Source organism: Xenia sp. Carnegie-2017, unplaced genomic scaffold (genome assembly GCF_021976095.1).
Source record: "Xenia sp. Carnegie-2017 unplaced genomic scaffold, XeniaSp_v1 HiC_scaffold_23, whole genome shotgun sequence".
In the NCBI taxonomy this organism is placed as follows: Eukaryota; Metazoa; Cnidaria; class Anthozoa; order Malacalcyonacea; family Xeniidae; genus Xenia; species Xenia sp. Carnegie-2017.
In genome coordinates, this window is record NW_025813486.1 from 15150397 (window position 1) to 15164118 (window position 13722).

At 34.5% G+C, this 13722-nt stretch overlaps 3 protein-coding genes across 6 annotated transcripts; 2 read left to right on the top strand and 1 right to left on the bottom strand.

Annotated features, from left to right (window-relative positions):
• The first annotated feature begins 93 nt into the window (after positions 1–93).
• Positions 94–6004, top strand: LOC124447776. Of its 3 annotated transcripts, XM_046998774.1 has the most exons (15): positions 97–540; positions 894–1005; positions 1164–1384; positions 1657–1706; positions 2007–2088; positions 2937–3085; positions 3288–3402; positions 3481–3564; positions 3987–4167; positions 4269–4358; positions 4491–4562; positions 4645–4714; positions 4818–4904; positions 4979–5166; positions 5277–6004. In XM_046998774.1, exons 1-15 carry the CDS (start codon positions 376–378, stop codon positions 5654–5656), a joined length of 2046 nt encoding a protein of 681 aa, XP_046854730.1. In that variant the 5' UTR covers positions 97–375; the 3' UTR covers positions 5657–6004. The 3 variants fall into 3 exon arrangements, with proteins under 3 accessions (XP_046854731.1, XP_046854730.1, XP_046854732.1); XM_046998775.1 differs by lacking the exon at positions 4269–4358 and having other exon boundaries at positions 94–540; XM_046998776.1 differs by lacking the exon at positions 97–540 and having other exon boundaries at positions 941–1005; positions 1199–1384.
• Positions 6005–6457: 453 nt separating this feature from the next.
• Positions 6458–9469, top strand: LOC124447779. Of its 2 annotated transcripts, none has more exons than XR_006948822.1 (3): positions 6458–6487; positions 8079–8305; positions 8507–9469. XR_006948822.1 is itself a non-coding variant. In XM_046998779.1 (3 exons), the coding sequence occupies exons 1-3, from the start codon at positions 7916–7918 to the stop codon at positions 9214–9216; spliced, it is 1005 nt and encodes a 334-aa protein (XP_046854735.1). In that variant the 5' UTR covers positions 7731–7915; the 3' UTR covers positions 9217–9469. The 2 variants fall into 2 exon arrangements, 1 of the variants encoding a protein (XP_046854735.1); XM_046998779.1 differs by lacking the exon at positions 6458–6487 and adding an exon at positions 7731–7983.
• On the bottom strand, positions 9350–13648 carry LOC124447780. Its single transcript, XM_046998780.1, has 5 exons — positions 13293–13648; positions 12435–12625; positions 11350–11494; positions 10726–10791; positions 9350–10295 (listed from the first exon to the last, which is right to left on the bottom strand). The coding sequence occupies exons 2-5, from the start codon at positions 12513–12515 to the stop codon at positions 9919–9921; spliced, it is 669 nt and encodes a 222-aa protein (XP_046854736.1). The 5' UTR covers positions 12516–12625; positions 13293–13648; the 3' UTR covers positions 9350–9918.
• Between the last annotated feature and the right edge of the window lie 74 nt (positions 13649–13722).

Sequence of the window (13722 nt, forward strand, 5' to 3'; positions counted from 1 at the left end):
AAATGGAAGCCCTGAAATATCTTTTTTAAGCTGCACCAGTCGGATGGTTGTATTTGTGGTTGTATATGCCATTTTCCGGCAGCGAAACATACCACTAGGAGCGGCAATCGCAGGGTAAAACCATACTCTTTGACTGTGAAGACATACTCTGCGGCTGGGAAACTTAGTAGGAAAAATATTTCTCTCTCTCCTAATGTTGTTCTTCCCATTCGCACGATCGATACATTTGAAAGCTTTCAAGAAAACCTTAACGACGAAGGTACAAATAATTTACGTGGAACTGGATCTCGATATGAAAGGAGGAGAGTGAATGAAAGCGAATCCTGGAAGTGTTTGCAAGACAATTTAGTAAAGTCGTACATCGAAAATTGTGCCATGATACCAGGACAACTCTGCGTAAAATGTTTAGAAGATGGCATACCAGCAAAGAAAGCAGAAATTAGATGTCGTGATTGCGGTCACGGACAGTTCTACTGTTTTGAGTGTGCGGAATCCCTTCATCGAACGAGGAATGTTTTCCATTTGGTTGAAGTATGGAAGGTAAGCTTAATTCTTTCTGGCGGCACAGATGAATCCCTATAAAATTTGCCTGCCAGCAAAACATAAACAAGTTAAGTCGTCTATTAGAAGGCAATTCTAGGTGATTATTTCCAAAAGTCAATGCTTCATATGAAATATTTTTGCTTTTTACATTTGGAATTTGGCTTGTTAAGCTCTAGTATTCATCAAATGCTGGCAATTTTTTACAACCATGTCGTAACTCTAAAGTAACTTAATATGTAGTATTTTGTTAAAACCATCAATCATTTTCAAGAAGGATATGCTGCTATATGCTGTGCATGGTGCCTTATGTAATGTATACATGTTCTGATGCTTAAATAACTACTCTTTAGACTGATTGTGAAATGTTTGTTCCATTACTTATTGGTGGTATATTACGTGACAGTCAGCATGCTAACTGCTCTTCAACAGAATCACGTACTATAATATGTGTGGATGGAAAAGGTACAGTTTGGCAACAATGACAGTATTTTGACTTTGACTACATGTAAATGTGTATATGTTAGTAATACTGTTAAGCATTAGCTTCATTCAGGCCAATAATTTCTATGTTAATTATTTGCATACAATTAATCCAATTTTTAATCTCATACAAAATTTAGGTCGGCAGCATTTAAAAATTGTTCAATTCTGTCAGTGTATTAAGGATGCTGAAAAACTAATTAAACTCCAGCTGTGGCCAGGCTCATCTTCTAAACCCAAAATTGCATTTCACTTTGACTTCATGGATTTTGCTGAAAAATTCTTGCTCGAGAGCCATGTATCCTTGCACAAATTTTGCAGCACTGTTGAAGTTGAATATCCTGAAATGCTACCTAGACTGGTATGTATTTCTCATAAACCTGAATTGTGCACCCATATGATAGTCTACCCATCAAATAGTGGAAATGGATGGGTTGTACTTTGCAAAAAAATTTTACTGAATCACTGTTATTTACAAACAACATAAATAATGCGTATTTGCCTCAAATAAGGTAACAGCACATTCAAATTGCACATGAAGTTTCCTTTGCTGTTATGACTTTGTATTCAACCTTATTTTATTTTTGAAACAAATGCACAAGTTTACTAGGTGTTCATTTTATTCTTGTTAAGGTCAAAAACATATATAATGTGTTAAACAATGGATCATTCGATGAATACAGGTATGTTATATGTTATAAAACAAAAGTCTATTTACATTTAATGTAGACCTAATAGTTAGATTATATGTGTAGAGTAGTACAGTCTAACCTGTTTTAAGTACACACCATTGGACAACAGACTAGTGTCAGCTTAATGAAAGTGTCAGCTTGATTGAGGTTTCATCATGATACTTCCATTATTATTAGCTATATGAGATTAAGGTTTGGATTTTACACAGTATCTGCTTAGTACAGGGTCATTTGATACAAGAGGTTTGACTGTATATATTATATCATTTAAGAATTTGATTTTTTTGTCAGATATTTCAAACACCAAGTCAGATCATTAAAGTTCATACAGAAAGACCTGATTGATTATAGAAATTGCCCTCTTTGCCCACAAGTCAGTATTTGATTTCTTTTTTCTACTATTTGCTTTGTGAACTATTTTAAATTATATGTTTTTGTCACATATATTATCAGAACATTTAAAGTTGTTGTGAAATATGAAGTGTTACATGTTTACCATAAAATTCGTTTCATTTTATTAAAGAGCTTTGTTTGCTTTAGACTGGTGAGTTAGGTGTGGCCATTCATTCCATGGATGCTTGCTTTGGTCTAACTCAAAAAAGTTGGCAGGGAATAGTTTTGCCGTCCCAAACCATGGCTGCCTTAAGTTTGCTGGTCAGGATGAAGTAGATGATTTTGTTGATCATTATAGCAAGTCTAATAACAAAGTAGGAGAGGTAATTATTGCAAGATGAAGGACTTTGTAGCCTATTCAAAAGTATTTTGTGAAGAGGAGGGGGAGGGGGAGTGAATAGTTTGAAAACAAACTTCATATGTAGTCCAATGAAAAGCAATGGCAAAGCCAGCACTTTTTTACTTTTACATTGCAAATATTTTTGTATTCAATCACTGGAAAAACAATGAATGGATTTGATTTTCTAAAGAAATTATTAACAATTTTGCTGACAAATTTGCATTGTAAGAGTAAAAGATTGGGCAGGCTTCGCCCCTGAGAAAAGTGGGTCTATGCTTCATGCAGGTCCATGGGCCCTCATACATACGTAAGTAGCTACGTGGATTTAAAATCAAAATTACAAACAGCCAATTTTTTTCTTTTCCTTTAATTTATCATGTCTATGCATGGTCTATGACTTGATTGTGTAAACTGTCATGTTTATTTTTATAGTAATAAAACAATTGTTATGTATGCGCTAATCTATAATGTGCTCCAACTTATTTTAGAGTTGTCAGATATTTAAGGCAGGAGAAGTTACAGAAGCACTTCACTCCAAAGGAAAAGATCAACTGTTTGATGAAAAAGGAGTGTTTGGTAGTTGTTGCAGTCGGCATTCACACCCTGGACGATTTTTCAGCACTAAATATGGGGAAAGGTTAGTGTCTTAGCCTTGGTTTGCACGTAATTATCAATATTGTTGATCTTTGATGAGGTTGTATGGAGAACAAATCGTCGAGTTATAATTTCTTTTCCTGTGTCAATTTTGAAATAAAGGGACAAAGGACAAAACGATTCTGTGCTAACGAGATCTATTATTACCCTTTAAAAATATTTAGTGTCTTATTATTAATATTCAGAATTTCGTATTCGCTGTTCCTAATCCAAAGCATTTTAAAAGATGCTGACCAAAGTCCTGGTGTTGATTTAAAAATAATGTATGATATTGGATGTGTATTATCATCACATTTAAAGGTATCTTAATGCTGGCATGTATGATGTGGGACAAGTTCATTCACCAACTAAACTTTGAATAAATTGGTACCGTTCTAGGCAAACAAGAGGCATGACATTTTGTCAAAAGTGTCAATTTCGTTGCCGATATTTCATTGTTATGGACACAAGGCTTCATGCCAGGTAATGAATAAAGCTTTGTACCTGGTAATGACAAGGATGGATTAAGAGGCGGGATAGCGGAGGAGTGTGCTCTCCTCCAAATGTGATTAGTGGAGATGGATGAGGAGTGGCATTTTCCCTAAGAAATTTATGTATATCAAACCATCAAGCGATCGTAATTGGGGTTTATGGAGCACAATTTCAAAAATCTCCAATCATTTTATATAAGTAAAAAAAATTTAACGAAAAATGCCTTGCATGTTACGGCAACAAGCAGCCACTAGAATCTTATCCAAACTAGAGCACCCCCTCCCTCCAGAAAAGTACATCCCTGGGTAATGCTGTAGCGATTGAAGAAAGACAATCTTTTCTGCTCTGGTTTCTTCCTTGATAAAAAGCCCCCGTAGGTAAAATATTATTTTTTAATGTCTTCAAAAAAACAGGTCAAGTTCAGTCCTAGAAGGCTGGATGGTTTTGGTCTTACAGATGGTGAGGCTATTGAAAGGCTCTGGGCTTACCTTCGTGGGTTCTCAGCTATCACTAAGAAGATGTCTGCCAGTAGAAGAGTAGATCTTTTGACAGACGCTCTTCTTCACTTATCTCGAAGAAATTTTAGCAATGCAGGTGCTTGAATATTGTCATTGCTTTATGCGTTGACACAATGAAAATGTTTTATTTGTTTGTTGCCCTTAATTGTTTTAATTTTTGTATATGATTTGTTTCAGGAAAATCGTTAACGTCGAAGCTTAAAAAATGTTTACAACTTAAAATTAAAACGCAACAAGAAATGAAGGATTTATTTAGCGAACTACCTGGTAAGTAGTTCTGGTAGGTTAGAAATTTCTTATGTTTTCTGTGGCCGAAAAGTATTTAAGATTTCTTTTTGCCTAACCAAACTCTCAATTCAATTTGCATCCAAGGAAATACGAATTTATTTTGTTTGTTAGTGACGTACGATCCTGAAATTGTTTGTCAGTGGGAGGCCAGAGAGAAGGAAATTATGTCAAGAGTCTACCCAGGTATATAATGTTATTCATGGCAAATAGTTTCATTCTTAACAATTCAGTCTGTAGGATATAAAGACATACTTTTTAAATACAGAACATAAAGAAATCACGGAAAACTGGAAAGTGACGTACGTTCAAAAGCTACTGCATTTTAAACAACTAAGGTAGGTTTTTTAATGTACTAAACTGGCTGTTTCTCTATAATACATGCCTATAGACGTTTTAATATTTCTTTTGAGCCTAATTGGTGAATTATTAAATTCTTAGTGCTACATCATTCGGATGTTTTGAAGAAAACCAGGAGATAACCTCTGAAGATTACTCAATTCATCAGATGTCGAAAAAACTATACCAGTATGTATAAATGTGTCAAAGCAATATTTTGCTTTAAAGTTTTTTTTACATACGCGCAAAATTTATGTAAACAGGTTTCGAAAGATTTTAAAAGATATTGAACGAAAGCATTCTGTAAAAGAAAGATGGAAACCTGGTCATCCTAATTTTGACGTCGTTGCATTGCAAGTCATACAAAGAAAACGAAAAGATACTATCGGAGCTTTACATGGACTTTCCATAGAAAGGCATTTCTTAATAACATTGAAAAAGAAGTATGCAGGTACTGTAATGCACTGTAAATTTCGAATACTTGTAACCTAAGCTATGTTACCATATCTGTCTTTTGTTGTTCTTGTAAATGTTAATCTTGTATTCCTTTTACTTGTTTAGATGGTCAGAAAATTGCCACTCGCTTGTCCAGGCAAATCACCAAGATCACGAACAAGATGAAATTAACAATTGAGAAACACAATGCTGCCATTGATTCTCTTCGTGATTTTATAAACAGTTTACCCGATCGTCTGACATTTGACAACGCGAAAGATCCTACATCAGACCTTTATGAGGGATTTGAGTCTGGTGAGGATGACATTCTAGGGGAAGCCTCGGTCCCAGTATACACAAAGAGGAAGGCTATTGAAATGTACTTAATCCTAAAACGATGTGACGAGGAAGAGAAACTTTTAAACTTGGAAAGAGAAAGGCTTCTATTGTATTACACCAATCTTATCTCAAAATTGATGAAGCACTTGCTGATCTTGGTGATTTGAGCAGCGATGAATTCATGCTTGGTTCAAAGCATGAACTGATAAGATTTAAAACCAAATTGCGGAATGAGTTGTTCAGCTTGAAGAAAAGTTTTGAGCTTCCACTTGGAGAAACTTTTCTTCTCCAGGCTGAGATTGTCAACTTAACCAATGATGTCAACATTCCCAATGAATCTGAAAGCTCACCGTATGAGGAATCCGATACTGAAGATGGAAACATCGAAGAGCTCTCAGAAGTGGACAGTGACATTGAATAGACGACATAGCTACTATTCGTAAACTAATAGCTACTTTTTATGTACTTATGTAATTTAGTTGTTCACGTATCTAGTATAACTGATATCACGCAAACATTTGTGGTTTTGTGACGTCATGTTAGTGCACAGTCATTTTCTCTTCTTCTGTACAACACCGGAAGTTTTGACCTGTCGTTGAATTGTGAGAGAACTATGTTCTTTATTATTTATCAATGTCTTACAAGTAAGAGTTTATATGCGACATATATTCCAACCAATTAGCTCTGTCTGCCCAACCCAATTCATCTAAAATTGTGAGCATTTATATCATATATAAAATAGCCGAGACGTATCCAAAGCTTTGTCAGTTGATCAACGGGGTCTGGGGCGAGTTTTTGAAAACACCGAATTTCATGATTTGTCCGTCTAAATCATCCAATTTGTCTTTTAACGTTACAAGCCTTCCCATGTTTCATATTTTGCTCGAGATTAACTCCAAACAGATGACTAACTTTACCGATGTTCAAGCTAACGAAACGATGCTGAGGAGAGAGTGCGGTCTGATTCGGCACCCTTGATGGCACTGCCGCTGTAAGAGGTAAATGAGAAATGAATCCGAATACGTGTTTGGATTGAAATAATATAAAACTCAAAATTATTAATCTGCGTTACTGAGCACTGTTGCCATTTCACAGAACACGTAAGTCATTTTACAGATCGAACACTCTTGTCACGTTGCACGCCTACGGTAATCATTGCACGTATTACGTATCACGCATTCTTGCCGTGAGCTTCAAATACTCTCTACGCAATACCAACCCTCCCTACAATCACATTCTAAAGTAACATTCTGATGTTAAGAAAAGAACGTGATCGGTTTTTTGGGGGTTGTTTTTATTATAAGATGCTACATACTCTGCTACTAATAAGGTCCATGCTATAAGGGTCGTTGTACTAACTAAAAAAATCAATATTTTATTTGAAACATAATTTGTTAAAAAATTTAAAGCCACAACTGTCAACTATTTGCTGTAACAAAACATTGCTACTGGCTACTGCATACTTTGTGTATCAATCACATATGCTCGATGATATTGATTATGCGGTGCTGTTTATTTCACAAAAAGCACCGTAAAGTGAAAATGTGACGCAGCGGAATTCTAATTTCGAAATGTTAAAAGTGGAATTCATTTATGATATATATGTTGCTTTATTTTGAGTGTTCGTTGGTACCGTAAATGAATTTATCAACGGCCAGGGCGTTTAATCAATTCTAGATGTTGTGGTGCAGCGAAATGAAAAGAGAGACGTGTATATTAGTTGTTTGTGTGAACAAATATAAAACAAAACTAAGACAAACTAAACTTCTTATAAGCCAAATTGTGAACCCACTATAATTAATATATCATAAAGATAATGTTGTGAAGGTGGTGGGTGTCTATCGAGGACGGGACTTTATTAGTAAGTAGCGTTGCAAGGAGGAGGGGGGGGGGTGTTTAATATGTATAAAGTGTTAATGTAATATAGGGCATTTATTAGATCTTTTTCGTCACATATTCCCATATATCATCTGAGAAATACAATTTGCCTTATGCAAACCAATGAGACCTTTGGGAAAACTTGAGAGCAGATCAGTGCAAGCAGGAGACCGAAGGTCTTGGGTTGCACGATTGCATCTGCTCGAGTTCCCACAAACGGCTTCAAGGTTTGCATAAGCCAGTGCAATGGTGCAAACACGAAAAACAGTTTTTACCTCTTGTATACAATGATACGAAACAATAATTCGAAACAGATAAATTTACATCGATATGCAATTTTTTTTTGGTTAATAGATTGATTTGATTGGTTGAGTTGAAGTCGGTTTGCACAGGTTAATGCACACACGGCTATAGACCAATCACCGAGCGGGTACTATTGTTTTTATTTTATATATGGACAATGGACATTACTCACATATGTTGCATACTCTTATAAACTGTACTGCCCGTCCATATTAAAGCCCATTTATGTCATTTGAGTTGAAGCAATGCCGAAAAAAGATGCATCAAGAAGAAAACATAAACCGTCTCACTTTCGAGAAGCTCGTGCAAATTGGTGAGAATGTCTCCACTTGTGGTGTTTTTTGTCAACCGGTGATCCGTGAACGCAGTCGCTTGTGTCCTTAATCGTTATATATGACTTTATTATAGGTTGTCAACTCTGTTTCATCAAGATTCCTTATGTCGCGTAAAATGCTCAGATGTTCTAAAAGTGTTGAGAAATAAATATAAGAGTATATCTGTTCGAGAGTGTGGGTTCATTGTACGAAAGTGTTTTCCTACGGTGAAGCGAATTCATAGCAATCATGTCTACTTTTATTCTGGCATTAGCCACATCGACGCCATTGAAAATGTTAACCAATGTCATACGGAAAATGGTATGGTTTAAAATAGCTAGCGCAGTCCCTAATTAACATAAATTTCAGAGGCACACGATAAGAATAATTTGAGGAAGGGCTTAATTTTTGTTGTTAATTGTATATAATATTGAGAACCTTTTTTGGTGGGAATGATTTTCCATCTTGAGAAGAACTACCTTGGACATGGAGCAAACTTTATTTTCTTGTCTCATTTCATAGATTGCTCAACTGAGAATAAAATGCTATGTGGATTACCTGATTGCATGAGTATCAATCGGTCGGAATTGCTACGTTCCTCATCAAAGAAGCCTACATATTCATTCCCAAATGGGAATTTTGATAGCATGGAGTTATGTTGGTTTAGAGGAATGGCAGTTGCAGTGAGGAAATCTGAGTTTGATGTCATTGATGAAGCAAGAACTATTCTTAGCTTACCATCTCATCCATGTTTTCCAATCTTAATTGGTATTTGTCGGGATGAAAAGCCATTCATTTTAATAACAAAATTTTATGGTCATGTAGGAACTGGAGTGTACATGTCCTTGGAAGGATTGTGCTATACTCATGGAATCACTTTTGCCGAGTGGATATCTTTATTAATTAAGATATGGGAAGGCATAGAGTTGTTGCATTCTTGTGGATTTGCTCATGGAGGTCTTGGAGTTCAAAACATTATTGTTGTGAAACAAAAAGAAAACAAAAAAGTTTGGGTGCCAGTATTTCTGAATCTTAATGAAGTCAAAGCTTTATGTGGAAGTATTGACAACAACCTAAGTCAACAAGACTGCTTAGACTTTGGCATCTTGCTACATAAAGTAACTACTCTCCCTGCAATAAAAGAAACATGTGCATTACGCCAGCAAGAGAAATTAACTCAATTGTCCAAAGCTATTTCTTCTGGTTGCACAAACATAAATATTTTTTACTAATGCATAAGTATCTCAATTATTACAGTTATTTTTACAAATATGATATCTTATTTGCCCATCCATTGAATTGTGCATGTCTTTGTGTAGGTGAAAGGTAGAACCCCCCCTCAAAAAAATATTTTTCTATATAATGTAGTTTTTACTTTTGGGCTTTAATCTTCGAAATTTTAATTATAGAATTAGACATTCTGCATGGCTTATATGTGAATAGTAGAATATTACCTTTTAAAAATACATGTTCAATCCAACTAAAGCTGGCTTATCTACAATCCAACTAAAACTGAAAACTGAGTTGATTACAATGCACATATTGCAGTGCTACCTATTACCATTGTAAACAATTTCATTGGTGTGAAATTGAAAACTATATGTATCCCTGTTTTGATAAAATTTGAGTAACTTTCCTTTCAAAGGACTTGTTCAATATGAAGGTTTGGGTATAATCAGTAAACCTATGAGTCTCAAAAATTACATTGCCATTGTCCTTAATAATATTTTTTCCAAAGATTGTTTCCTTTTTTTTAATAAGGTGGAAGGTATTGCCTGACTCATGATTTAGCCAACATCCTGTCAATTTACCTCTTGCGCTTATCTGGTGCAGAGCTTGTAGAGATCCCGTATATGAAAAAAGCCAGAACTGACTTTCCTCATCATCACAGTACACAGGCAAAACGAAATGATTTGCCTGAGACACATATGCATTCAATTTTTTTTTTTTAACTCTGTCAAAGCTTCTGGACATAACACTTTCCAGTGTGTTGATATTATTTCTTTGATTTCAGAAATGTTATGTGTCTCATTAATATCCAATACCGCCACATCTTTTGATACTTTAAAGTCACATTTTCCGAATACATTACTAAGCAATTCCTTGCAGTCTTCACCAAAATCTTGCAAAGGTGCACCTTCTGATGTTTCAAGAATGAAGGAAATACTATCCTGGCAGTCCATGATTTTTTGTATTTCCTTTGAGCCATATTGTCGTGGCTTCTTTAGGCGAATGTTATCTGGTAGTCCTTCAACATGAAAACCACCAGAAAGATATGGAACGCGAGAACCAGTCACACCTTTTGCTTCACCTTTAAGAAAAATGCTCACTGACAAGAACTAACAAACATAATGACTTAACAACATGACTGTAAAAAGGGTAATTTTTACAAAATTACTCACAGGAAAAAATTTTGTATCTTCCATATACTTTTTATTAAAAAACAGAGAAGATTTCTTTATGCAGGTGTATCAAAAGGTAAAATTAAAATATCACTGTAAGGTAAACACTACCATTCAGGAATATACAGGCAAACTTTGTACATAACTGTTATTAACAACATTATACTGTTTTCAAAAGTATTTAATGAAAAGTTTTTTCAAAAAAGATTTTTTTTAAACTTGCAGCCATAGAGTGAAATACTTTATCCAGGCCTGTGGTGGTTAAAATTACACCTGTATGATCACGTCACTCTCAATGGTGAAGACCTGCGTACAAGAATAAATAAAAAATTAACTTACCATACTTCTTGTTAAAGAGCATTCTTACATCCTCATGAGTCCATTTCTGTTTTTCTCGGTCTACATCTACCAAATATAGCATACAAATTTTTTTTTAGCTATACAAACTACAATTTTATCCCAAAAAGCTTGCTTCGTGATTTTTCACTCTTTTTAGAGAATTTAATGAAGAGTGAGAAATCACGAAGCAGGCTTGTCAATATAAAATTATAGTTTGTGAATTTTCGTTATAAAAGTGTGCTCAATATCTTTATAGATTGAGCAAAATATAAATTCATAAAAGTAAAATAAAGCATCAACTAAACTGTCATTCACCTGGTGATTGCCAAAAGGCGTGAAACACAGTGTAGCAAATGGTTTCATGATATTATATACATACCACTTTATCGGATACCAAAATACTTTAATATTTACCGTTAGAAATATGCTATTTTGAGATGGGATGAACATTTTGCAACCATACGTAACATGACATTATAGTAAAGCTCTGAAACTTAGTCATATGTATGTACTTGACTACCATCCAGTAACTGGTATCCATGAAACTGGTGCTGACATATCAACAGAAGTTAAACTTTATGCCTATTACGAATTTGTGATCTTTGCAAAATTTTTACTCTTTACCAAACATTGCTTGAAACTTGCACAAAACTGCTGGTTCATTGTGAACAAATCTTTTTCCTCCTGATGAACCAAGGACATAAAGTTCTTTTTTTCCATTCACCAGTAAGCAGCTGGCCTGGCAACCAAGATACTCCAAGTAACTGAACTAAAAGGAAAGTAAAATAACTGATAATGGTTACATTAGGCATAAGTACTGCAAAAAGCTATGTATAGTTTGCAACAATATGGACTTTAACAAATGGCATGAGATGACATTTGTTTTTATTATTATTGCCACTATTTTTTATTTACTATACATAGTTTCTGTTGTTGTTGGTATTGCTATGATAATTATTATTTCTACAAATGTAATGCTATATCATCAATGCTAATGTAATGATCATCATTACTGATGGAGAATTAAACAGAATCTTTTGTTGTCCAAACACTATTCTACATATCCCAAATTATATGACATATATGTCTGCATTACATCTGTGATTAAGACAGTGAAGTACAAATATTGTTATAAAATATCAACAACAACAGCAACAACAATCATCTCTTCAGTGATTAATCTTCTTGGAACCAAAAGAATTTTACAATCACTTTTCACAGCATTTAGTAACTGTATAAAATTTCAATTTCACACAAACTTTAAACTTCATACTACCATTAAATATAGTTTATTATTATTAAATCATTTCTTCATTAATTCTTTCATAGCCTTATGAAACAGTTCAACTGATACATTCCACACAACCAGAATACAAAAAAGATTTTCATGCCAGATGACGTTCAAGTCAAATTTCATGCCAAAAGAAAAACAAGTTTGCAATAAGAAATAACTTTCTATCTGGTAATCACTGCAACCATGTTTGCACAAAAAATACATGCCCAAAACAAAGAGTTTTACTCAACATAACACTATTAAAAATGCATCCAATGTTAAGGCAATATAAACTTCCTTTATCAGAATACCATGAATTATGTACATTTCCAGAGACTAAAGTCTCCCCAATCAATAGCCTATTCTAATTTATTCTAATTACTGAATGCTACCTCTGCTATTCATTGCAAAATTAAATTATTAAAACGACTGTTACCTCCTCAGCTAAAAGTTTCATTTGCTGATCAACCAATTTTGTTCTTTGAGCATCATCTAATGTCACTGGGTTGTTTTTCATGTCATTAGCTTTCTGTATGTATTTATTTTGCTCGGATTCTCCTAAACCAATCCATTTGACAGAAGCCAATTTATTTTTTTCACTCAGGTGAGACAACCCCTTTACTTCATCTGCAATAATGGATAAATTTGTCAAGGCTTTCATCATAGTGAATTCTTGTGGGTAACATTCCTTAAACCCTAATTTATTATACTAAAGTGATTTAATATTTCATTCACTTGATTTAAAAAATTCTGAGCAAAATAGATTATATCCGCTTGACCCCCGTAGTCTGGGTGGTGGTTTGGGGACTTTTGGTGGATTACATGAGGGTAGTGGTGACACCGAATTATTAGATTGACATTTTCTTTTGACAGAAGCAGCTTTGTTGCCTATCCATTTCTGAAAAAAGCATAATGTCAGTTGTGAAGAAGCTTTTGAATAATTTCAAAACATGCAGTATCAAACAAATTTTGTGAAATTTTTACTGACATTATAACATCAAGTGTTACAATAAAGCTGCACCAGTTACTGTGTTTCACAGCCTATAACTCTGTACATAAAGAATGTCCATTGTATATCACAATACGTTATAAGAATGTGCTTTTTGAAAAAGGAAAGTTTAAAGTAGAACTTCATACAAATTAATGTGGAGTAGAAATACAAATTTAGGGATGTTATTGAGATACTTATGGCTTTGATTTGATGGCGCTGGTTTCGTAGTTGGTTTACTGCATACAGAAAAAATTTTAAAAGACGGTGGACACGGTGGACGACTAAAGAAGAGATCGTTCTCACCTTGACCTTGTCCACAGACAACGACGTTTCTTCGGCGGCTGTTTTTATCAGCTCAAAACACAGAGTAGATTTCATGCCATTCTCAAAATAGTAATTAAGAGCATCAATTTGCTCTCTTGAAAGTTTGTTATACTTTTCAGGTCTGTTGTTCATTGTATTTAAATAATCCTTGGTATAGATTTTCAGTGTATGTTTGGAAACAAAAATGGCGACGATCACAGATATTATTATCCTTATATGTAGAATAGTGTACAACAACATCACACCGCATCCATTATTAGATAGCACAGAAAGCAATCTAAATTGGCTATCTTCCGCATTCTAAAATTTAGAACTCTGAGTAATACCCATTTAGAATGAGCGAAACGGGTGCTTAAGACTGGGTACAAGTAGGGGACAGATTTTTTGCTGAGTGGCGCTTCTGTATATA

Bases quoted from the DNA above. Each gene is read 5' to 3' on its own strand.
- LOC124447776 (XM_046998774.1), top strand. From the start codon at position 376: ATGATACCAGGACAACTCTGCGTAAAATGTTTAGAAGATGGCATACCA. The intron at 541-893 runs GTAAGCTTAATT...ACTACTCTTTAG, and splicing joins ATTTGGTTGAAGTATGGAAG to ACTGATTGTGAAATGTTTGT. The intron at 3,086-3,287 runs GTTAGTGTCTTA...ATTAATATTCAG, and splicing joins AGCACTAAATATGGGGAAAG to AATTTCGTATTCGCTGTTCC.
- LOC124447779 (XM_046998779.1), top strand. From the start codon at position 7,916: ATGCCGAAAAAAGATGCATCAAGAAGAAAACATAAACCGTCTCACTTT. The intron at 7,984-8,078 runs GTGAGAATGTCT...ACTTTATTATAG, and splicing joins CGAGAAGCTCGTGCAAATTG to GTTGTCAACTCTGTTTCATC. The intron at 8,306-8,506 runs GTATGGTTTAAA...CTCATTTCATAG, and splicing joins CCAATGTCATACGGAAAATG to ATTGCTCAACTGAGAATAAA.
- LOC124447780 (XM_046998780.1), bottom strand. From the start codon at position 12,515: ATGAAAAACAACCCAGTGACATTAGATGATGCTCAAAGAACAAAATTG. The intron at 11,495-12,434 runs GTAACAGTCGTT...CTTTCCTTTTAG, and splicing joins TGAAACTTTTAGCTGAGGAG to TTCAGTTACTTGGAGTATCT. The intron at 10,296-10,725 runs GTAAGTTAATTT...TTTTTCTTAAAG, and splicing joins GCTCTTTAACAAGAAGTATG to GTGAAGCAAAAGGTGTGACT.